This window comes from Watersipora subatra, chromosome 10, assembly GCF_963576615.1.
Source record: "Watersipora subatra chromosome 10, tzWatSuba1.1, whole genome shotgun sequence".
Taxonomy (NCBI): Eukaryota; Metazoa; Bryozoa; class Gymnolaemata; order Cheilostomatida; family Watersiporidae; genus Watersipora; species Watersipora subatra.
Window position 1 is genome coordinate 44,436,490 of NC_088717.1, and position 25,003 is coordinate 44,461,492.

The following is a 25,003-nucleotide window of genomic DNA, read 5'->3' on the forward strand; positions in this document are numbered from 1 at the left end:
GTATTAAGCATGATTCACACTTTGGTTTCGTATTAAGCATGACTCACACTTTGGTTCCGTATTAAGCATGACTCACACTTTGGTTTTGTATTAAGCATGACTCACACTTTGGTTTCGTATTAAACATGACTCACACTTTGGTTTCGTATTAAGCATGACTCACACTTTGGTTTCGTATTAAGCATGACTCACACTTTGGTTTTATATCAAGCATGACTTATACTTTGGTTTTGTATTAAGCATGACTCACACTTTGGTTTTGTATTAAGCATGACTCACACTTTGGTTTCATATTAAGCATGATTCACACTTTGGTTTCGTATTAAGCATGACTCACACTTTGGTTTCGTATTAAGCATGACTCACATTTTGGTTTTGTATTAAGCATGACTCACACTTTGGTTTCATATTAAGCATGACTCACACTTTGGTTTCGTATTAAGCATGACTAACATTTTGGTTTTATATTAAGCATGACTCACACTTTGGTTTCATATTAAGCATGACTCACACTTTGGTTTCATTGAGGGTGAGTCTGTCTTTCATGAGTTGAACCTCAGAAGCGGACTCTTGCAGAGAGAGCTTCGACTGAAACTCTTGATCTCGATTCACTGCTAGCACCTGCTCGAGACTCATCAGCCGCTGACGATCTCTGAGATGTCAAAAAAATATTGTGAGACACTAAAGGACTACCAGCTATGCTTAAGTAAGGTGAGGCTTTCACTTGTTACTTTGTACGAGAATTTTATGCTGTGGTAGAATATAGCAATAAAATAGAATAGGTAGAATATAAGGTGAATAAGGTAGAATATATGGACTCACCATAGAAATGTTACTCGTCCTTTAAAGACACTACTACTGATACAAAGCGGGAGTAAGAGATACATATTAAAAGGTGACACAGGGTTTTTATGACAATTGTTTTTTTTCAGATCAGGGTTTTTAGATTAGAGGCTAAGGCTGAGACTAAGGCTCGCGAGCTGATATTAACGGAGGTGCAGGAATCAATCGTAAAGATGAAGAAAGTATATTTGTTGACGAAAAAAAATCTTCTGAATTGAACATTATTCTTTCTAATTCTTCATAACCTATCAGCATGTCCTTTATATGTTGCTGCTGAGTGAAATTCTTAGAATAACCTTCCAATAACATGTCGTTTTCATGTATTCCGAATATGTCTGTTTTTTTATTATGTTATGAGCCTTTTTGATTTCATTCAAAGCAAGGGGTGCGAGATTGCCCTCGTCAGTCATAGGAGGCTCAGTGATGACAACGAATTGGAAAGCACTGGCTTATATTCTACCTAGATAAAATTGTGTGAAGCAAGATACATAACTAGATTCTGAAGAACATCACTGGAGTATGGAAAGAAAGAGGTTTAATTTTTCAGACCTGCTTACCTCTTTTGTACAGGGAGACAAAGCAGCTACGGGCTATAACGTATTTCCGCCAAGAAGAAACCTTGTATATTATATAACAAAATAATATATTATAATATTATATAATAAAATTGAATAACAAAAATCTGTACTATAATAAGAGCCATGCCCATCCATTTCTCTAACGCTACACTTTAAAGTTAGGAAAACAGTTGCTTTCAATGGGATTGGAACTCGTGACTTTCTGCTTGATAGATGCACTGCCACCTGCATGAATTGAGCACCATCAGTCATATAAGAATGCTTGCGCAGATAGTTATTGTCTGTGCTTTATTAGCACACCTGATGATGTTGACAACACACTAGACTGCCAGTACTCATGAATGGCAGAGAAATAATATCAAATATTGTATGAAAATGTAGATCAGGCATGCGTAAGATCACTTGCAGGTGGGCAGCCTCAAAACAAAATCATTTTTTATAACGAGCTTTGGGTTAAGCTGTATACCATATCATTAAAATAAAAATTATCATTAAGACTTTTCCTTTCACTAAAACTTTACAAAGACTTTCAAATTCAAATAATTCCAGGTAAATTTAGTTAAAAATTCTAATAACTTCTCTAGTCACATGTTACATATAACTTTCATCAACAAATCCCAAACTTCCTAACAAGCACAAATCTCCGAGTATAGATCTAATGTGTTAGTCTGTGTTCCAAAAGCATTTTTAATAAATATATACCATTCACCCACACTTTAAACTAATTGAAGTTACGCAAAAATCATTTTTAAGGTTGAGGAGTTATCTTCTCACTAAGGAGTGCAGACATGATTTTCTTTAGGCAACTACAAGGCAAATGTGTGTCAATTATTGAATAATTTAAACAAAGGCCGGTAAAAAAGCTTACCCGTTGCATCTCTCTTTCAACATGTTTATTTCACGCTCCATCTCATGCATTGTACTATGGGCCTTCTCCAACTCCATCTCCTTGGACACCAGGTGACGCTGTGTAGCATCGCGATCATTCTCAAGGTTAGATGCTGCGTCTTTCAAATCAGAAACGCTGTTTTTCAGAGAGTACCTTGCGAAATTGAGAACAATCTAGTAGAATATAGTACAACATACAAAAATAATACAGAATAACATTCGCCATAAGAGTGAATGCCGATAAAATGATATTTCTCGAATTAGTTGGCTTCGAACTTTGCTTAACACTAAGTATGTAAGTATGTATGTACTGTAAGTATGTGTGTATGTAAGAATGTACTGTATGTATGTACTGTATGTAGAGTTCACCCACTATTCAAGGTAATGTTAGAACATGTCAACGGACTCAGATATGTCCCATACTACAAATACATATACTTATAATAACACAATTTTTAATGCCAGTAAATGAGAGTTGTCTACCCTTGAAGATGAAGCTATTGCATCGTGGTCCTAATGTGAAGTTAAACTTAGGCAAAAACCGATGCTATAACAGCACTCGTTCATTTTAACTTTATCAATAATATGTCTTTATAAGTGTCATTTAAAGATTACCTTGCACAAAATTTTACTAGATTTCATTAGAAAGTATCGGTATCTTTCTATCATTAGCGATCGTTTTTGATGTTTGAGGTGATCTGACTGCCAGGATAGGATGGTTCAAGATTCAAATCGAAAAATCTTGATTGCAGTTAAAACGATAAGATTCAAGCAAAAGTGCAATTCCATTGCAAACAGATAAATTGATACTGATACCTCAGATACTCAGGATACCTCAGATACCCGGGATACCTCAGATACCCAGGATACCTCAGATACCCGGGATACCTCAGATACCCGGGATACCTCAGATACCCGGGATACCTCAGATACCCGGGATACCTCAGATACCCGGGATACCTCAGATACCCGGGATACCTCAGATACCCGGGATACCTCAGATACCCGGGATACCTCAGATACCCGGGATACCTCAGATACCCGGGATACCTCAGATACCCAGGATACCTCAGATACCCAGGATACCTCAGATACCCAGGATACCTCAGATACCCAGGATACCTCAGATACCCAGGATACCTCAGATACCCAGGATACCTCAGATACCCAGGATACCTCAGATACCCAGGATACCTCAGATACCCAGGATACCTCAGATACCCAGGATACCTCAGATACCCAGGATACCTCAGATACTCAGGATACCTCAGATACCCAGGATACCTCAGATACCCAGGATACCTCAGATACCCAGGATACCTCAGATACCCAGGATACCTCAGATACCCGGGATACCTCAGATACCCGGGATACCTCAGATACCCGGGATACCTCAGATACCCGGGATACCTCAGATACCCAGGATACCTCAGATACCCGGGATACCTCAGATACCCGGGATACCTCAGATACCCGGGATACCTCAGATACCCGGGATACCTCAGATACCCGGGATACCTCAGATACCCGGGATACCTCAGATACCCGGGATACCTCAGATACCCGGGATACCTCAGATACCCGGGATACCTCAGATACCCGGGATACCTCAGATACCCGGGATACCTCAGATACCCGGGATACCTCAGATACCCGGGATACCTCAGATACCCGGGATACCTCAGATACCCAGGATACCTCAGATACCCGGGATACCTCAGATACCCAGGATACCTCAGATACCCGGGATACCTCAGATACCCGGGATACCTCAGATACCCGGGATACCTCAGATACCCGGGATACCTCAGATACCCGGGATACCTCAGATACCCGGGATACCTCAGATACCCGAGATACCTCAGATACCCGGGATACCTCAGATACCCGGGATACCTCAGATACCCGGGATACCTCAGATACCCGGGATACCTCAGATACCCGGGATACCTCAGATACCCGGGATACCTCAGATACCCGGGATACCTCAGATACCCGGGATACCTCAGATACCCGGGATACCTCAGATACCCGGGATACCTCAGATACCCGGGATACCTCAGATACCCGGGATACCTCAGATACCCGGGATACCTCAGATACCCGGGATACCTCAGATACCCGGGATACCTCAGATACCCGGGATACCTCAGATACCCGGGATACCTCAGATACCCGGGATACCTCAGATACCCAGATGCTTGCTGATAAAATCCACTAAAACTTTGTGCAAGTTCATCTTTCAATGAAAGTGCTTCAGAGATTATTCTAGAAAACAGGCCATTACTTGCAACTGCTTAAAAACTTTAATTACAAAAAATGCTGAAGTCTACCAAATCTCAATCAGTGTGTGCAACAACAACTTCTGTTTACATAAAATGTGACCATTATATGAGTACAGCATACACCCTCAGACATTAGTATTAGTACTAGCACTAGTGCTAGTACTAGTGCTGGTAATAGTGCTAGTAATAGCATTAGTACTATTACTATGTATTCAAGTTTGACTACCAGAAATAATTGAGCCTCTGAATGAGTATAACTTACATCTTATATATATATTTCTCAAAGTATGTCCGTGTGTTTCGTATATCTGTCAGTTTTCCGGCTATAGCTATTATTAGAACAGCAGAGCTGGACAACAATGCAGACGCAAAGTCATGGCTTACCGTCATTGTTGTTTGACAAAGTTTTAAAACCTTTACAGTTGTTTTTATTTTTCGCTTAATTTATTTCAACTACACAAAACACTTTTCTCATGATATGTAGTTTGAAAGTTAGAATGGCAAATGTTGTTATATGTTAAATACAAATCAATTTTCTGTCCAAAGACTTTTTTATTACCCGGGCAACGCCGGGTGGTACAACTACTATATATATATATTTCTCAAAGTATGTCACCTGTCTGCATTGCGGCTATAGCTATTAAAATCTTGGAATAAACAACCAGCACAGTAGAAGATTTTATCTTGGGCCCTCCTTTTCGCAAGTCCAGCGTCATACCAATTAGGCCATAAAGATCATTTTATTCGCTAGCTGATATATGTCGATATATGGGAGCAAATACCCAACAGCTTTGCTACTACGCATGGTCATAGCATAACGTCACAAGAAGCTGGTAGCTCTCATTATTAAAGGTTGACTTGCAACAAAATTCACATTACAGTTATTTGGTATTAAATGGTTCACCATGTCTTACTCTGCTGTGTTGTAGGTGCAAAACATGTGGAAACGTGATTACAAAGAATAGAACAAGGAGTGCTCTGCGTATGACTACTTGAAGAATAAAAAGATTGGTACTGAAAAAGTGATACCACAATGCATTTTAAAATCCAAGAGATCCCTGAACCACCAAGGGAAACAGTAACACGACATCGTTCTGAGGGTTCGAGTGATCTCTAAACCATCAAAGGAAACATAACATACCGCCATTTTAAGAGTTCAAGAGATCTCTAAACCACGAAGAGAAAGTTTATAGAAAAAAAGAGAAGTTGTATTGAAAAAACTAAGTAAAATTAACATACTTCTCTTGTTCTGAGCAGCGAAGCTTGTCCTCTAGAGAAGCAATAGATTTATCATTCTTAGAAAGCTGTCCTTCGAGAGCTTGTTGAGCAAGGTGGTTCTATGAAGCAAATCAAAACAGAACACAAATAAATTATTTATGGTTGAAAGAACAAGTAACGAAACACTAACAGAAGTACTCAAAGCGTGATGCAGCACGGATACAGAGACGGTGAAAGAGCGACAGTTACTTGTGAGAAAATATGTGCTTAGCAAAAATATAGATAAAGACGCATAGACATGGAGGAACGCTGCAAAGACATTAACCTGATACAGGAGCACGAAGATCAACAGATGGAGCTAAAAGACGTAGGGGCACAGCCAAACGAATGATGAACACAGACAAACAGATGTAAGGACAATATAACCTTAAGCAAACAAGACAGACTAAAAAAACACTCTACAGACAAACAAAAACCAAGATCAACAGCCAGTCATAAATATAGAGAGAACTACAAGAAGATACATAATCATGCGTTAGCATAGAGACAAAAAAAAGCATAAAATGGCATAGATGTAACCAGGCACTGCTAACCAAACTCATAGACTGTGAGACACAGACACAGAGAGCATTCAGCACAAAAATAGGCACCACTAACCAAAGCATAATAACAAACAATCATAAAACTAAATGAGATTCAGAAAACAACACCAACAGCTTATGAAGTACACCACCTGGTGACACTCTTTGTCCAACATGGCTATCTTCTCATGAAGCCTTTGGATCTGTCCATCTCTGTTAATTAGCTCAGCTTTTAGCTTAGACTTGTCTCCTTCCAGCTGCTTGACTGATGCTCGAGTACCCTCTGCCTCCATTGAAACAACCCTGTACTGTTCCAGCAACCTTGACCTCTCATCTTCCTGCGTATCGAAACAGCACTGGGCTGAAGGCACCCGAAGACAAATATGTATGATGTAGTATCTATTTTTAGACAAAACATGGTATTATCAACTATATTAAAAAAATGCCAAGCCATAAACAAAATTTGACAACTTGACGGCCGGGTTTTAGTTACTTGATAGAAGAACAAGAAAACATAAAAGAAAGTATAACGTAGGCGGGAAATATTGTGAAATATAAAGACAGCATTATTTTAGAATGCCATAAAAGGTGGGAAATATTGTGAAATATAGAGGCAGCATTATTTTAGAATGCTATAAAAGGTGGGAAATATTGTGAAATATAGAGGCAGCATTATTTTAGAATGCTATAAAGGGTGGGAAATATTGTGAAATATAGAGCCAGCATTATTTTAAAATGCCATATTATATAGGAATATTGTGAAACACATTTATAACAAATGGTCTTCTAATGAACAGAAAGTGAATCTTGAGTGAAGCAGTGCTAAGCGTGTGATTGGCTAATTTTCATACAGTAAAACTACAAGCAGGTCTCACCATTGTGCGAAGGTACTGAGTCTGAAATGAATCATGGGTAATACTTAGTCATGACATCACAGTTAGTAGAAGGTAGAAAGTGTTAGTCAGGATTAGGAAATTTACCATATTTTGGATGTGAATTCGCTCTGCTTATTCAGAAGAAGCGGGAAAAAGCTTTTAGATAGCCTAAAATCCGAAAGGGGAAACAAGAGAAATCTATTCAATAGATCCTTATGAAATGTGAGAAATAGTAAATTTCACACAAGCTATGCTTGAGATTACCGAAAGGGTTCTGAGAGACGCAAACTCATTCAGATACAACTATAAGAATGGAGGCTAAAATCTATCTTCTACGGAATGTTGGTCAATTTAGTTGATGTGAAGTCATTCTCCGCTCATGAGGCAGCAGACAAGACAAATGTTAAAAGTCAGCTACAAGCATTCAATTTGAGGTCAAAAGCAGACATGGTAGGAAGGACAGATTTTAAGACCAGCCATCTTACAATCCCCAATCATGCAAATATATCTAGTCATTCCGATCACCAAGAAATTGAGTAGCGAGCAACTCACCAAATACTCCTCCTGCTGTGAATAGATGAAATTTAATAAAAAGATTTGATTAAGGGAGTATAACAAGCATATTTAACTTAAAACCTTGAACTGCTGCATCACTAACGAATACAGCAGATTATTCCTCCCATACAACCCTGATACATACTGATACTGCAAATAACTTTGAAAGACATGCTATAAACCTAACGGCAATTCAAATAAAGAGTTAAAATAGGGAGCGTATCAAAACATATTAAATCACTTTCAATTTGAGAGCAGATCACCAAAAATGTTCTTTGGGTGTCATTAAAATGAGGCTAATTAACTTAAGAGTTATCCCCCATTTTATATTTTTACTACAGATGATCAGCAGTTTGAAGTTAGTTCTTTTGATGACACTCCAGTCAATAACAGAGTCCGACGAGGGAGACAATTCCCAAGTTTAATTTCTTGTGACAAACACATTTGATTGTCTGCTAGTACTTTCACTGTGCTTCTGTAAATCATACCTTGCAACGATCAGGCACTACTAGTAATATTAATTTAAACTATAGCCAAATTTCTACCTTTTGTGCGAGGACTTCTTCTACCCTTCTTACTTCCGCGACGTACTCTTGAACTTGAGCCGAGAGTTGTTTTCTCTCTGTCAATAAAGCCTGCAAATCTTCAGATAGTCTTCGATTCTCCTCCGAGAGGGTCACCACATCCTCCTCAAGCATGCGAGATTCCCTGATAATAGCAAATAAAAATTGATAGTTTTCTTCCACCTAATCACGCTCATTGACTGTATGTTGCCGCCCATCTATGTTCGAGCTACCAAGCAAAGCAATCAATATGAAAACTGAAGTGAAGAGTAGTGCTGTACTTTTGGTAGTTTTAGTCGGTATTTAGTAAAAATGCCTTATTCTAGCGAAACTTGGTACACGCAAAGAAACATACAGATGCGCATGTTTCTGTTTTACTTTTATGACATGCAGCAAAACTACCAATGTTTATAACCATAAAGCATGCTTACAATTTTCTCCAAAATTAGTCTCGGATGAGTCCTACCTATAGGTGTGAATACCTTCGTATATGATTTTATTCAACTAAGAAATTGCATGTTTTTACGAGCTAAGAGAGCATTCTTCAAAAGTGATAGTAGTCAGCAGCCCCATCAAGTTTTACACGCAAAATTATACTGGCTAAAAGAGAAACCTATGAAGAAAATTTTAAACTGAAGAGTATCAGTCACACATTATGATTAAAGACAAGAGCACCCACAAGAAAACTTGACCTTGTTTAATCAACGCCATCGAAGTGGAGCGTAACAGGAAGATGATCTGCGCAAAGTAACAAAAACCAAAATAAGGTTTTGAAGGAGTGTCTGAATTGGAACACAAAATTGAAAGAGGCGGTTTATCTAAGACAATCATCTGATATTGGGTGCTACGCATGAATACCGGTATATGAAAATAGATAAATCTATTGACACTGTGCCTTATAATCCAGCACACACTCTAGCTCTGAATATATGGTAGTAGTATAAGCACATGCCAAAACTTTCCATGCTGTTAGAAAGAATAGATTTCCATGTGTTTACAGAAAATGACAACAAACCTAAGAGTTGAGTTTCGAGAGTGGTTCAAGTTCTCTACTTGAGCATTTGAGTCATCGAGTTTCTTTTTAAGACTCGTGCAGTCTATTTCCCTCCTTCTCAGCATTTCCTCTGTACCTTCGAGCTGAGCAAAACCAGATTAGTTATTCAGAGAAACCTTAGACTTTGACTTTAGTAACAGGATATTTGGTTAGTTTTATTTTTAGTTTTTAGTTTCACTCGGCCCTTTCATTTGATTGGCTGCTTTCTAGAAGTTAGCAAATGTATGGAGTCATTTAGACTAGTTTTGCATTCCTTAAACATATCTAGTTACAAATTGTTTCAAAAAATGCCAAAAACAAATTTGGGTATCCATTTAAAGTGCAGAATCTTTTTCATCTGTTTTTCTTAAAAAGTCTTTCAATGTAACACTCTGACTGTTATCTTACTAGGCAAATTTTTTGTTAAATTTTATTAGTATTCATGATTGCTTAATAGCCTATAAGAGAAAGAAGCCATAACATATTTTTTATGGCTTAACAGTAGAAGCTTGCAAAAATTGAAAAAATGTCAAACAACTCAACGCAAGAAAAATTAAAATCAGTTGTCTAATGCTGACATTGCTATAATCCACAACTCTTCTTGTTATAAAACAATAAATATTGATTTTCAATTAAACAAAACAATAAAATTAAGAGAAAACAATGAAATTTGAATGTCAAGCCGTATAGCTTTGTACTATTTCAGTTACTTATATTGCATCAGATTTTTGCTTTCATACAAACATTCAAGAGTTCAGGCAAGCAATGCTTCTGCACATAATTTTCTGCAAGTCTGAGGCATGAACCTTGATTATCAGACAGACAGACCAGTGAGTAAAGTTGCCAGTCCTGAATCCAGCTATGGTACTGATCAATTTGTTCATGTTTCAGACAGTCTTTTTATAAACTCAGCCATTAGGAACTCCTCCAAGAGAACTGAGTAGCAATTGATCTCTATCAACTAACATATAAATACTACCAACTATTAACTGATCTCTATCAACTAACATATGAATACTACCAACTATTAACTGATCTCTATCAACTAACATATAAATACTACCAACTATTAACTGATCTCTATCAACTAACATATAAATACTACCAACTAGTAACTGATCTCTATCAACTAACATATAAATACTACCAACTAGTAACTGATCTCTATCGACTAACATATAAATACTACCAACTATTAACTGATCTCTATCAACTAACATAGAAATATTACTAACTAGTAACTGATCTCTATCAACTAACATATAAATACTACCAACTATTAACTGATCTCTATCAACTAACATATAAATACTACCAACTATTAACTGATCTCTATCAACTAACCTATAAATACTACCAACTATTAACTGATCTCTATCAACTAACATAAAAATACTACCAACTAGTAACTGATCCCTATCAACTAATATATAAATACTACCAACTAGTAACTAGTAACTGATTTCTATCAACTAATATATAAATACTATCAACTCCTGCCATTTCGTTACAAACCTTGCGAGCCAACTCTTTGCTCTGGTTGTGCAGTTGATTAGCTGTTTCCTCTAAGCTTCGCACTTCACTGTCAAGTCTATGGCAGCGCTCTGACCTCTCCGTGAACTGCATGACGACATTGTCTTTATCACGACTAACGGCCGACAAACTACTATTCACCTGATCCAACTAAAAATGAGAATGTTATAGAGGAACAAGTAAATTTGTGAAACTGGAAAAGATGTCATAACCCAGGGTAGCAGTAAGTTTAATTAAAGGTTGGCTTGCAACAAAATTCACAGTACAGTTATTTGGTATCAAAAGATTCACCATGTCTTACTCTGTTGTGTTATAGGTGCCAAATATGTGGAAATGTGATAACAAGCTCTTAAAAGCTCAAAAATGAAAAGCCGCCGTAGATTGGAATCTGTTTATTTCTCTGACATATTCATTACATTTGGTTATTGTTTTGTCACGCGATGTTCTCACGTGAATTGAAAGGCCAATAAAAAGCTCAATATAAAACTTATCGTAGCACTAGTTTATGACAAACACTTCAAGTTTTACCGAAGACCCCGTATCAAATATAGATGCTCGCTACTTTACAGTTTTGTTTCAGCATTATTCAATCGTCAAGTCGTAATCTGATCATGTGACCCAATACTTCGCAAATAATTTCTGCAGAACTTTTTTCCATTATCACAGGTAACAAACAGGCTCGTTATGATTATCAGACAATGATATGTACTCCTTCGAGCTAAGGTTAAAAAATTAAACAAATTTTTATGGTAAGTTATAAGATATTAGGGCTAAAAGTGACAGCATTACAATGACGATAAAACAGACACGTAAGAACAACAGACATGGTTTTATTGAATGCGTGAAGTATATTTGTGAAAATATTTCGAAGAATAAGGTTGCATGAAAGTGTAAACAGAAACCATCTTGTAACAACTACGCCCCATTTGAGCCGTTTTGGAAAGAGAATCCAAACTACGGCAGTCTCGTGTGGCAGCGATTAACTGTTCATATTTTAGCTTTTAAGAGCTTGTAATCACGCTCCCACATATTTTGCACTTACAACACAACAGAGTATGACATGGTGAATCTTTTGATACCAAATAACTGTAATGTGAATTTTGTTGCAAGTCAACCTTTAAAGAATAGTCACTTATAAAAATGTGTGCAAGAGATCTCATTATAAATGTTTATGAATTATGGAAAGACAACTTCATAACTCCCAGTCATCAACTTATCTAATCTGTCAAACCTTTTTGGCGTTGAAGGAGACTTCAGTTTGTCACATAGAAAAGAACAAAACTGCACGATTTGTTAAAAGTTTATCCTATGTAAAACCTTTTTACTCATCGTCATGAAACATGTACTTTTGAAGAGCATTTCTATAAACATATAATAAACAAGTGAAATCTGGCAAAGCCCTATATATATAATGTAGTTCAGTGCACTATGGCAAAACTTATAAGTGCGGGTCTATCTTTGAGAGCTCCAATTACCTTCATAAGTATGTAAATCCATACTCTATATTTTAATAAAAATTATTTCTATATGCAACAGGCTCTGAACAAAGGCCCTCCACAAGCAATTGCTTAGCTAAAAAACAGAATATTTTCATATGTATACTATGATAATTAGAGTTCCCTTTGTAAGTTTTCCAAGCTAATGTGTATTTGAAAGTAATAAAATAAAACAGAAAACATAAAAATAATATGGAGAGGTCAAATACTGCTGGAATATTTAGCACTATAGTTTAAATTTGATTCATGTTGTTGACCTGCTGATGCAGAGACTTAACGATGTCAACACACTGTCTAGACGCTGTGTTTCAAACAGAAGAGTTTAAAATGTGGTGATTATGTCATTTATTTTGGGCAGATGATCTAGTTAATAATATTATATTGACTAAAGCCACCTACTGATCTAGTCACCGCGTATATAATACTATAGAATAATCTACGACAAGTTCCCATTCATTAGCCGCATTATCACCATATCATTGATCCATATGAAAACATGAATGTTATACACACTCAGTGAATTTATCTATATAAACACAACCGTGTCAGAACAATTTTTCATGCCTATACGAACCTCATGCCTAAGTTCCGTACAGAGTTTATCAGAGTTGGAGAGGCGCCCCTCAAGGTCCCTGCATCTCGCCATAGTTGACTCGAGTTCATCTTCCTTGCCCAGCAATTTTTGTCCATATTCACTGACACTGCGTTCCAAGTCAGCAATTGTCATCCTGTGTGTGAAAGATATCAGCTGCGCTGATTAAAATATGAAAACTATTGACAACATATGTGTTCTATAACATAGGTTGCACTATAGTATTATTTTCAGGATTATTACTTTATATACAGTATAGCTCTATGATAACAGACACACCCACTTTATCATGATTGCACAGTATACAGTTTAGCATAGCTTCAGTGAACAAAGTTACTATAAACACATAACTAAATCATGTTTTGCATCAAATGTTGAACCTTTCTATTTAGATCATGCTTTATTTACCATGAATAAAGCAAGCAGCCATCTTGTTAGCAAAAAGAAACAGAAAAGATTTTCGCTGTAGAAAGTAGCATCTTAGTTTTTTGAGAGCTGTCTGTGTAGTCTTCCGATTTCATTTCAAATAACATGAGCACACAACCAACCGTAATTCTCAACTACCCTTTTCAATAAAGGCATACTCAGAGATTGAAGATTTCTATAACCATGTTAATGAATGTATCTTGTAGATACTTAAATGCATGTATTGCATCATTCAGTCTCAATATTTCTGTATTCTGATGCAGTGTCTTCAGTGGGTAGAATTTTTGAAACTTTTCATTTAGATTCTGGTTCATTTACCATGAATGAAGCAAGCAACCATCTTAGTATCAGAGAGAAACAAAAGAGAAAGTTTTATTGAGCAAAGCCATGAGGAGTAGCTAGTTAATTTGGATTGAGAGCCACTTGACTTATAGTCACTTTCTGTAGGGTTCTCAAATTGCATTCCAAATAACAAGAGCACACAATTACAAAAAATTTCATAACTACCACTGCCGATATTAAAATCATCTCACTATGCAGACTCACCCAAAATGAGGTTCATTATAGTGAGCCATGGTTATATGAAACCTTTGTGGATAAATGCTCTAGTTTGGTAAAGCCAAGTTCAACTACACATGCTTCTCTTTAACAGCTGATAAACTGACCATTGTCAGGATGCAAGTACCAACGTAATATTATAAAAACCTTTATGTTAATGCTAAACAGTTCTGGGAATACCTGGCATCACTGTTTCACTTACGAAGTTTCCAAAATTATTAAAATGTAAGTTTGGGTGCATGCAATATCTTGAGAATTGTCAAATTTATATACATATACATATTTTATATAATATATCTGTAATATATATATTATATACATACTACTGTAAAACCCCCCTTTGAACGCCACGGCACTCTATTTTTCAACCTTCCCCTATAGTGTCGGTCAAATGGAGGCGACGTTCAAATAGAGACTGGCGTTGCATTTTTTCAAATAGCTAGTCAGAATTTTGGGAAGATAAATTTAACGCTGTTACGGGTGAAGCGAATGTCACCATTATTTGGCACTCCCCTCCGAGCAGAGCGACATTAACCCTTTTGGATATAATAAATCTGCTAACTTACCTCTAACTTGTCAGATATATCTTAATAAATATACATTGGGAAGCAGAGAAATATCTCTACCAGTTGATATCTATTGCTTGCAATTTACTGGCGATGATATTATAGCCTGTGCCCTGCTTTGCAATTTATTGATGCTTTTAATTTTTTTATTTAATTTTAAATTTGAAAGAATATTTTTATTTTATGACTATATTTGCAAATGCTGCATAAAAGCTCATTGCACTCATTGATATGCTTACTACAGTTTGCAGACAAAACTAGCTTTTTATATGCGATAGAAGATGAGTTATGAGCATCAATCCGCAAAATGACTGCATGGATGCTATCAAATAATATGCTATAAATTTGCATATTTGTAAGCTATATAATAAGCTATCAAATGGTACAAATATATATATATATATATATATATATATATATATATATATATATATATATATATATATATATATATATATATATATATATATATATATAAGAACAAGTGACATAAACAAACCATACTAGTAGATATAAGCATCCAAACAATTTTTTGAGCAGAGCAAAACTTTTACGCATTGCATTTCGTACAGATGATAAACATTTAGCCACATCGCTAAGCTCAACTTTTAGCCAAAAACTAGTCGTTCATATACTATTGTATACTATCGTCGAAGTATCAAGACTACGTTAAACGAATAACTACTGTTAACTTGATATAGTTATCAATTATTTCTATGGTCCTGCTTTCAGAGTTTTAATTAAAAAAAATGAAAACCTTTGGAGTTGGAAAACGTATTTTGATACAAACAGACACAATGAAAGAACTAATCGTCATTGATGTAATTATTATGATATATGATATATTGATGTTATTAGCACGATTTTGTGGACACTGTCTACTGATCACTTGCTAGTATAGGTTTGTAAAGATCAAAGAATGCCAAAGTGGTAGTCAGAGGTGGCGTTCAATTCAAATGTGACGCTCTATTTTTAATCCTTCTCCTATAGTGGTGGTCAAACGGAGGTGGCATTCGATTACAGGTAGCATTCGATTAGAGATTTTACGGTAAATATAATATAAATAAATGATATAGGATATTAAGACTGTAAGATTGTATGCAACTTTACCTCATTCTGTTAATGCTAGCTTTATGCTGGTCACATTCCTCTACCGATTCTGTATATTTGTTAGTCTGTAGTCTCAGCTCCTCTTCAAGGGCATTAATTTGAGTTTTCAAACCAGACACCTGCAACCACATGTAATCTAAGCTAGCACCTGGTTGACCTGCTGCTACATGTCAGATGTGGCACATATCACTCTCACAATAGATATTTACTCTTAACATCTTTTTCCTGCGGTCACTCGCCTCAAACCATACAATTATCATGGGTCATAACGCACGCACCCTATTATGTTCTATTCATGATAAACACTCCATAGCCTTGTATTACAAGAGTCATCTTTACATGACACCTGTTATGTGTTGTCCAACTACCAGGATGTTTATAAATTTTACGCATCAACCATTTGACTGAATGCCATAAAATCTCCGGACCTAGTTTCTACATTAGATTTTTTTAATGCTGTATTAAAAAATGTATTGTAAAAATTTACATTTTATTAAAACTAGTCAAAATTTTTTGATAAGGTTTTTTATCGGTGGAATGAGTTAAATAAAATACAATGTATTTTAATTCGAACAATTTCATACAAAACGGTTTTGGCATACGAAGCAAAAATCGTACATAAAGTATTTACTGTATATATAAAGCAAAATGTCCAAAAATATCCATAATTCTTACAAACATGCCTTTTCAATTTTAAATTTTAATTCAAGAGATTAAAATTTCCAACTTGATTGAGTTTATTATGTCTACAAATAAGTCCCTCGCACAAACAATGAAATAACAGGTCTTTACGTGGAGAAATTTTACTTTTCACAATAACAACTTTATGTTAATAGTTCCAAAGTTTGCCAATTGCAAAAATCTGCTTGTATTAGTTTCTAGCAAAAAAACAAAAAGTCAACAAAAAAGGGTAGATTTACCTAAAAAATATTTTGTCTTTTTCATAATTTGAGATGTTAGATTAAAATACAAACATACTAGTTATTCTTTTTTTTTAAACTTCTCAACTACAAATTTTTTTTCTAAATCTTCTTAGAGTATTTATAATAGTCCTTTAGTTTTATGATCCTACCAACAATTGAAAGTTAGTTTACAAGAAAGGGAACAGCTTAAAATCTAGAAGTGCTATTGCTGATATTGAACCTTTAACAAACAAGTCTAGAAAAGAAAAGACAACTCCTTGAAGCTCTGAATTGCAAACTACATTCTATGTTGAACAAAAAATAAGTCTACGTTTCTTATTTTTCTTGCAGTTCACAAGTTCTTGGATGGTACCCAGCTATCTTCAAGTTGACACTTTCATGAAAAGTTGACACTTTCTTGTTTTAATTCTTTTATAAGCAATGACTTGTTGAATTGGCAACCTTCTTAATGCTGGCCATGCTGAAGTATTACACCAGAAACCTTGATGTCAGGTATTAGCTCACCAAGCTAGTCAGCCAAAGTTACTCTATGATAAATAAATCTAAGAACACATAAAGAGAGACAAGTTCTACCTGCATATCAAGTTGATTCTTGTCATTGTGCAACACTCTTAGTCGTGTATTGAGATCTTCAACTTGCTGTTCGAGGTGTGCTTTATCCGCTATCTGACTATCAGAAGAGATCTTTAAACGCTCCCGAAGAGAATCTCTCTCAACAATGATGCGCCTCAAGTCTACTAAGGCCTCATCCCTCTCCTGTTACACAATCAGTATACACAAAGCTCAGGCTAAATGAGAGAAGACAACTCAAAATCATGATTTTAGACTTGGACGTAAAACTAATTAAACATTAACAAAATAGTACATAAATTAATAAATATACTGAGATATGATGACTTTATCAATATAAATAAATCCCCCTGTCATTGCGTCCCATCAGAGAATAAAGAATGCTTTGTGACCAAAAAGCGAACATACAGACAACGGACAACAACTAAATAAATAGATTGTACGTTGAAAGTTATAAATACCGCTTTTAACTTTCAGCCTTTTTCACCCTACATTCTGACCATCTTCTCTTACAACAGAAATCCCTTTGAATTAGCTAATAGGTTTTAGAAAGTGCCCATAGAAGGGGACTAACTTTCTACCTAAGACTTGATACAACTGCCAGTTGCAATTCAACTGTGCAAAAGCCTGCAAGGCGAATTCGATAGCACTTGTTTGTCATAACCAGTAGAGCAACAAATGACAGTTGCTGGGTATATCTTCTATCACTATTAAGAAACCTCACTTTGTCATCATGTATTCTGTAAATGTTACGCGTTTCCACATTTTGTGACCAATTTCATCCAAACTTCCCACATGCACGCACCCACACACGCACCCACACACGCACCCACACTCACCCACACACGCGCACACACACGCGCGCACACACACACTCACACACACCCGCTCCGTGCCTTCTGCAAGGATGCCAAAGATGTCAGTTTTCAAAGCTTTGCCTGGTTCCTGAGAACTAACAATTTAAACACCCACTTGCAGGCTAACTGATTGAAAAAGCAAAAACCCTTTTCAGCATCCCCAAAATGATTCATTCATCACACAGCATCACCAGGTTTACTGCTCATACGTAATAAAAATCTAATATTGATTAAAATAGGTTTTCTTTGTATAAAAGCTAAGAGGTTGTAGCGCCACTTATAGTTTTTACACAGAAAGCATATTGCAGATCAACTGAGTTACTTCTATTTCCATGATCTAGGCAGTTATTAAATTTCCAGAAAGACTGCCATCTATCTACTATTTATATATCTATATTCTATATCTCAGTGTTTGTCACTCGTCTGTTCAGTTATAGCAATTAGGTTGTAGGAACAAAAAAAATCTGCTTTGAAGAGGATTTGAACCCAAAACCTCCAAGCCTGCAGACCAGCAATCTAATCCACACCACTGACGTCCAACTGACCGTTGCAATAAATAACCGTAATGGCATTCATTACATGGGTTCAAATACTCATGCTTACGGCGCTTGGGGTTATTAAATAGCGTGATCATTACAACGATTATTAAGCTGGCTTCAAACACATCTACTGTTGTTGTAAAGATTCAGACTGCTAGCTTACCAGGTGAGTTACTCATATTCATTGTGTAATTATTTTATTATCCGTGCAACGCCGGGCGTTCACCTAGTTTTGTATAAAAAACAGAAAAGATATTTGAATGTTAAAAAAGACAGATATAGACACTATCGATCAGAAGCACGTTGAACCAAGATAAAACAGAAAATTGTTCTCAATTTTCTTCAACTCTCTCTGTTGGCCGGCTTTAGCAATAGTCATAATGCTCGAAATACCAAACAATAACTCATTACTGATGTAACAATGGATATAATATTTCAACTTCTAGACTTACTAAAACTATCATTTAATTTGAAACAAGATTTGATTTTTCTCCAGTACAAAGAGGTATTTTCACCATTTTAAACAGTGATTTACCATCGAGAATAAGAATGGTACAGATACAACTGAGACGCTAGTGAAAAAAGCTTCCAAAGTAATGATGCTCTCACCTCCTCAACCCTCTTCAGCACATGTGTAGCCGTGAGAGATGATGTTTTAGATGGTGCTTTTCTCAACAAGTCATGCCTCACACACTTCAATTCTTCTTTAGCTCCCTCATACAACTCAGCCAACCGATCCCGCTCTCCTGTCAGCACCTTCACGTTTGTCTGAATCTAGAAAAACACCAAATAGCCTTCAGATTATATATCATATGCTGAAATTCACGTGTTTGTAAAAGTGAGCTCTGCACACTGGCAGCCAACTCCATGAACTCATAAAAGTATTTTTGCGATACAGTGAGTCAAAATTACTCAAAATTTGCTATAATAGGAGTAGTGTCACCCATCTGTCTGACACCACGCTTAGAGGTTAGGAAAAAAGATTGCTTTCAACCGGATTCCAACTCGTGACTTTCAGGTTAGTAGAGCGACACTTTACAAACTGCACCAATCAGTTAAGTACATACCTATTCTCTGCGCTTCACCAGCTCACCAGATGATCTCACACCAGACTAGACTGTCAGAGTACTTGTATATATTAAGCGAAGGACAACCAGCTCAGGTACTTGTACAAATGCAACCTACCTCTGCCACCATCTGATACTTAAATACCAATATTCTGATGCAGAGTTTAAGCTGAACATTCAAAAAGAATCTCGAAGTTTTAAGGCAAAGAATTGATATAATTATTAATCATTGAATGTTTGTATTACAGCAATTAGGAATTATCTGACCATGTCCTTGTAAAATATAGTGTCACATTTCGCAAGAATAAAAAACTTAATCGCCAAAGATTTATATCCCTGTTGCAAAAGGCATGCAGGGTTTACTCTTACCCTAACCACAGCTGTGACACTTCATTGGAAATGATTATGATGAAGTCTTTTTTTGGACACTAAGATTTTATTTAAAATATAGCATTTCTGTTCAACACAATTATAGAGAATCGAGTGATTTCAACTCCTAATACTCTTGGGTTGTGTTTAGATCAATTTTGTAACAAATCCATTCATTAATTTACATAAATTTCTCTTTTCGAGTTAACTGGTTTTTAAAACAACTGAAAAAAAAACAATATTTATACCTAGAATCTACAGCTTGCTCAAATAAATTGCGATATGCAGCATAAGCATTATTAAAGTTCTCCAAGGAAACAATAATCTGAGTTCAAAGGTAACATTTTTAACGATTTCTGTTTCTGTTCTGTGCTAATTTGAAATAAAACGATGAGATTGAAACAAAATATGCAACCACGAAATTAGGTTAATTTCGTAGATCATAGAGACAGAATTTTGCTACAAAATAAGATGTTTCACCAATGTGCAATCCTGAGAAAAAATAATAATACCTCAGCCATGTGACGCTCAAATTTGTCGAGAAGAGTCTGCAGTTCATCCCTCTCTCTCATCACTCGTCTCAACTCAGAGTTGCCAGTAGCTGGTTTATCAGTCGCACTCAGCTTGGTAGATGGACGAGATCGCAGCGATTTCTGTAATAGAGTCAAAGAATTTACAAAGTTCTTATTGTAAGTCTTAAAAAGTTTTCGTGTTGACATCATACCAAAAGCATAATGCTTTTAAATTTTCTATTTTCACCCTAAAAGAATAGGCATAGAGCCGTTTTAAAGAGGGATTTCAACCTACGGCGTTTTTGTGGTGGCTGCGATTAACTGTTCATTTTTGAGCTCTAAAGAGCTTGTACTTAAAGAGCCCGGTGTTAGAAGTTCTTAAGTTACAAAATAGCCTATTGCAAAAAGCAAAGTTAAAGTTAGAAACTTGTTAGGAAATCAGAGAAAGGTCACTAGACATCTGTTACCTACATTGTCAGGTTCATAACTGTACCTACATTCACATTGTAAGCTCTTTAGATCTTTTTGCACTATTGGATTGCAAAAAGCTGAGATGTTTTTATGGACTTGAGTTCTTATAGTCTGGTGACTTGGGTTTTTCAAAAGATTAACACACTTTTATTCATGTACGATGACAATGAGAATGATAAGGTGAACAGCAGATGTAAAGAACAACAATGTCAGATTAAAAGCATGCATAATAAAACCATTTTCTAGCCAACTCAAGTGAGTTTCTGGCCCTTTTTTAACACTTGAAGTTAGAAGTTCAGGAATAGCAGCTTCATCTACTTGCTCAGCCATTGTTGAATGCTCTGAACAGAGCCGCGTGATCACATGACCCAATAGACTCAATCCAATTGGCTGCTCACGGACTTGAGTACTTCTAGTGAATCAGTATAGAAAATGTTGGTTTACTTTAGTAATTTATACAGTACTTGGATACTTTTTCATGCTTATTTTTGGGGTTGTTGGTCTTGGGTGTGTGTATTAACATTCTACAGTGAAAACTGCAGTTGGCCAACATTGAGACTTGAGTACTTTTAGCACTAGGCTCTTCAATCACATTTCCACATATTTTACACCTACAACACAGCAAAGTAAGACATGGTGAACCCTTTGATACCAAATAACTGTAATGTGAATTTTGTTGCCAGTCAACCTTTAAGCTAGTCTAAATCTTTACTATAATAAGAGTCATTTCTAAAGCCAGCTTAACAATTGTTAAGTTATGATCTCTAATACATCATGATTTTCAAGCGTGCTAGGAATAATCAATAGTATTTTCCAAAGGCTTTCAGCATGTGTATGGTAACCGATGTAATGAATATCACCACAATTATTTCATTGTATAGCAATGTAGTGGCTTGGCCTAATGGTTTAGTACGCCTGTCTGCAGATCTGGAGGTTCGGAATTCAAATCTGGGATGAAGCGTTGGATAAACAAATGACAAAAAATACCAAAACGTTTGATAAGATTTTGAGCTGCAGTTTTTAATGATGCATCACGTGGGGTCTGCGCTTATTGACTGTCAACTGAACTTCACCGACCCAAGTTTTGTGCACCCACAAGGACCCCAGTCTAGGTAAAAACTATTGCAACTTTCCTAAAATTTCAGAGATACACGATAAAAATCCAAACAACTCATGTGTACGGTAATCTGGTACCTCCTACAGGCCAAAAATCCAAAAGCACTTGAAACAGGCAATATGCAAACTACAACTTACCTTGGAACATAGCTTTAGTACCTTTGAACAACACTCTTCAAATTAAGACGACATACCTGAAGTTCGAATTCTCTCTTGTAATAATCACGCTCTTCCTCTGTTGCCTTCAGAGCAGACTCCAACCTGCCCTCCCGCACTGCTGAGCTCTTCATGGGACTCGGGGATCTAGATCCACCTCTTGATCTGCCTCGGCTCAAGGACCTACTTGGGCTTCTTGCGGAATTCTCTAGCTGTCGATACCTATCGGATAATCGCAAAGTTAATCCGAGCGTATTGCATCTCTACATTAAAGTAAAAAAGAACAAAGGTCTCGTCACTCGACAACCAAGCAGACGCTTTCCTAAAAAAACATGAGAAATTGTCTACTGATGTGGATGAATGAGTAATGGTGTAATAAAAAACCCAGATGTAACAGAAGCCGGAAAACCATAGGACCAAATGCACAAATATGACCAAATATGGTATTTTCAAGATTAACTAATCTACAAAATTGAAAAATTGACAAAAAACTTAGTATATCCAGCAAAAAAATTGAAAAACATGGCACATTACAAAACATGAGAACTGTCAAATAAGAACGCAGCAAAATTGTCAAATAGTAATGCGACAGGTGTTAAAGAAAATAAAAGATGTTTGACTAGATTAGCAAGTGAACTGTAAGAAAAGATCATTCCAGGAGTTAGACAGCTCTTACTTGAGCAACTGCTGTAATGTGGTTACTTCCCCTTTCCAGTAGTCTCGGTCCTGCTCGAGATTCTTTATAAACTGGTCAAATCTATTAGGAGAACGACCTCTTTTGGCATCAGCTTTGACTCCGCCTTTTCTACGCCGAACTTTCTCTAGTTCCATCACCAATTCTTTCTCTAATTGCAACCAGTAGCAGGATAAAACACGTCAGATAAAACCTCGAAATATGAATAAATTGCTCTAGCACAAGTTTATAATTGATTTTCCCCTTTTTTGGCTGACAAATAGGAAAGATATTTTCAACTAGCGTAGTATATAGTGTATAGCTATATTAGCAAATCTTACTTTGCCGCTGTGTGTTTGGTTTGGTGTGTGGTGTATATATGTGTGTGTGTACGCGGTGAGTACGTGGTGTGCGTGGTGTGTAATTGATGTGTATGTGTTGTGTATGTGTGTGTATGTATGTGTGCACGTGTGTGCGGTGTGTGTGGGTGCGGCGTGCGTGTGTGTGGTTTGTGTGTGTGTGTGTGTGTGTGTGTGTGTGTGTGTGTGTGTGTGTGTGTGTGTGTGTGTGTGTGTGTGTGTGTGTGTGTGTGTGTGTGTGTGTGTGTGTGTGTGTGTGTGTGTGTGTGTGTGTGTGTGTGTGTGTGTGTGTGTGTGTGTGTGTGTGTGTGTGTGTGTGTGTGTGTGTGTGTGTGTGTGTGTGTGTGTGTGTGTGTGTGTGTGTGTGTGTGTGTGTGTGTGTGTGTGTGTGTGTGTGTGTGTGTGTGTGTGTGTGTGTGTGTGTGTGATATGTGTGCATGAAATAGTCTGAATAAATGATGTGGTTTCATATTTTTTGGTCAGTTTCATATAAACCTCATATACATATACGGCGGGCCTTTGGCCAGGTCAGCAAAAGTACTTGGTTTTAAAACTTGGTACTTGGTTTTGATAGCAAGTTAAAAAAGTGAACGGCTTGGCTCACTGAGCTTACTGCTAGTTCATGGTAAACTAAAGTAACTCTGATGTCAGTTACCAAACTTTTGCAAGTTTGAGATCATCTAAATATAGGGATTCTAATTGCCTACTAGCCAACTAATTCAAACAGTTCTTACACTACATTACCTAATACATAAATAGAGCTACCTGTACTGATAAGTCGATTGACGCGAGCGGACAACTTCAATTTATCATCTTGCAGTTTGTCGACCAAAGCTTCGAGCTCTGCCATCTCATTAGTCTGTGAGGTGAGGTTGTTAGTGAAATGCTTGTTGTCTTCCATCGAGTGGGACAACTCTGCCCTAAGGGTAGATAACTCTAAGTCTTGTCTTTCTAACTCTTTTCTGGACCTCGACAACTCCAGCTTAGCCTCAGCAAGCTCTCTGTCAGCAACCTAATCATAATCATAAACACTCGTAAACTGTCATTGTGAAAGGTATGGGACAACCACTACTTGGAATGTTTATGAGAATTCAAGCGAACAATTCACACTCATCCATCTATCTTATAAACCAGTGATTCAGGTTCAATCCCTGGCTGTGGCAAGCTATTTTTTACAATCATAATCTGTATTGTACGTTTATATGAGGTGCGGTAAGTTTTGATTGTAAAAAGATAAATGTTTTATCACAATATTTCAAATGGTGAATCTGTGTAGAATGAATTTTTTATGTAGATAACTAGATTATGTAGAAAACCATAATCAATCATCAGGCCTAATATAGAATGTAATCTACGCTGATCAATAAACAATAATGAAAATATATCTGTTTAATGATGATATGAGTCCATTTTTACAACTTGTTCAACTTCTTTCAATCGCTAAACCTATATTATAAGCAATATGTAACCTCATGTGATACTGGCAACCAAACTGCGCTTCCTATTGTGAAACTGGTATGGTTTGAAGCTATGTATACTGTCAACAATGTTACATAATACTATAGCATTTGTATAATATCGTCTATAAGTAATAGATATGAGCTAGACGTGTACTAGACAGAAACCTATGAATAGTTGTGCCTTGCATAGACTCAGAATTCAGGCACATTAGGTTAATGGAAGCTGATGCG

General features: G+C 36.5%; 1 protein-coding gene across 7 annotated transcripts in view; it reads right to left on the bottom strand.

Annotated features, from left to right (window-relative positions):
• The window catches only part of LOC137405857 (testis-specific gene 10 protein-like), a 41,811-nt gene that overhangs the window by 7,433 nt on the left and 9,375 nt on the right, over positions 1 to 25,003 (bottom strand). For 3 of the 7 annotated variants that reach the window (XM_068092284.1, XM_068092289.1, XM_068092285.1), the window contains 17 exons: positions 24,078 to 24,324; positions 22,957 to 23,125; positions 22,319 to 22,502; positions 20,538 to 20,678; positions 19,199 to 19,363; positions 17,197 to 17,379; positions 15,701 to 15,819; positions 13,023 to 13,176; positions 10,935 to 11,102; positions 9,402 to 9,523; positions 8,369 to 8,531; positions 7,821 to 7,835; positions 7,269 to 7,289; positions 6,546 to 6,731; positions 5,834 to 5,931; positions 2,290 to 2,463; positions 512 to 652 (listed from right to left, as the gene is read on the bottom strand). In XM_068092284.1, coding sequence (XP_067948385.1) covers positions 512 to 652; positions 2,290 to 2,463; positions 5,834 to 5,931; positions 6,546 to 6,731; positions 7,269 to 7,289; positions 7,821 to 7,835; positions 8,369 to 8,531; positions 9,402 to 9,523; positions 10,935 to 11,102; positions 13,023 to 13,176; positions 15,701 to 15,819; positions 17,197 to 17,379; positions 19,199 to 19,363; positions 20,538 to 20,678; positions 22,319 to 22,502; positions 22,957 to 23,125; positions 24,078 to 24,324 — 2,450 coding nt within the window. Of the gene's footprint in view, positions 1 to 511; positions 653 to 1,579; positions 1,647 to 2,289; positions 2,464 to 5,833; positions 5,932 to 6,545; positions 6,732 to 7,268; positions 7,290 to 7,820; positions 7,836 to 8,368; positions 8,532 to 9,401; positions 9,524 to 10,934; positions 11,103 to 13,022; positions 13,177 to 15,700; positions 15,820 to 17,196; positions 17,380 to 19,198; positions 19,364 to 20,537; positions 20,679 to 22,318; positions 22,503 to 22,956; positions 23,126 to 24,077; positions 24,325 to 25,003 lie in introns of those variants that run through there. The other 4 variants (XM_068092290.1, XM_068092286.1, XM_068092287.1 and 1 more) reach the window with 4 other exon arrangements.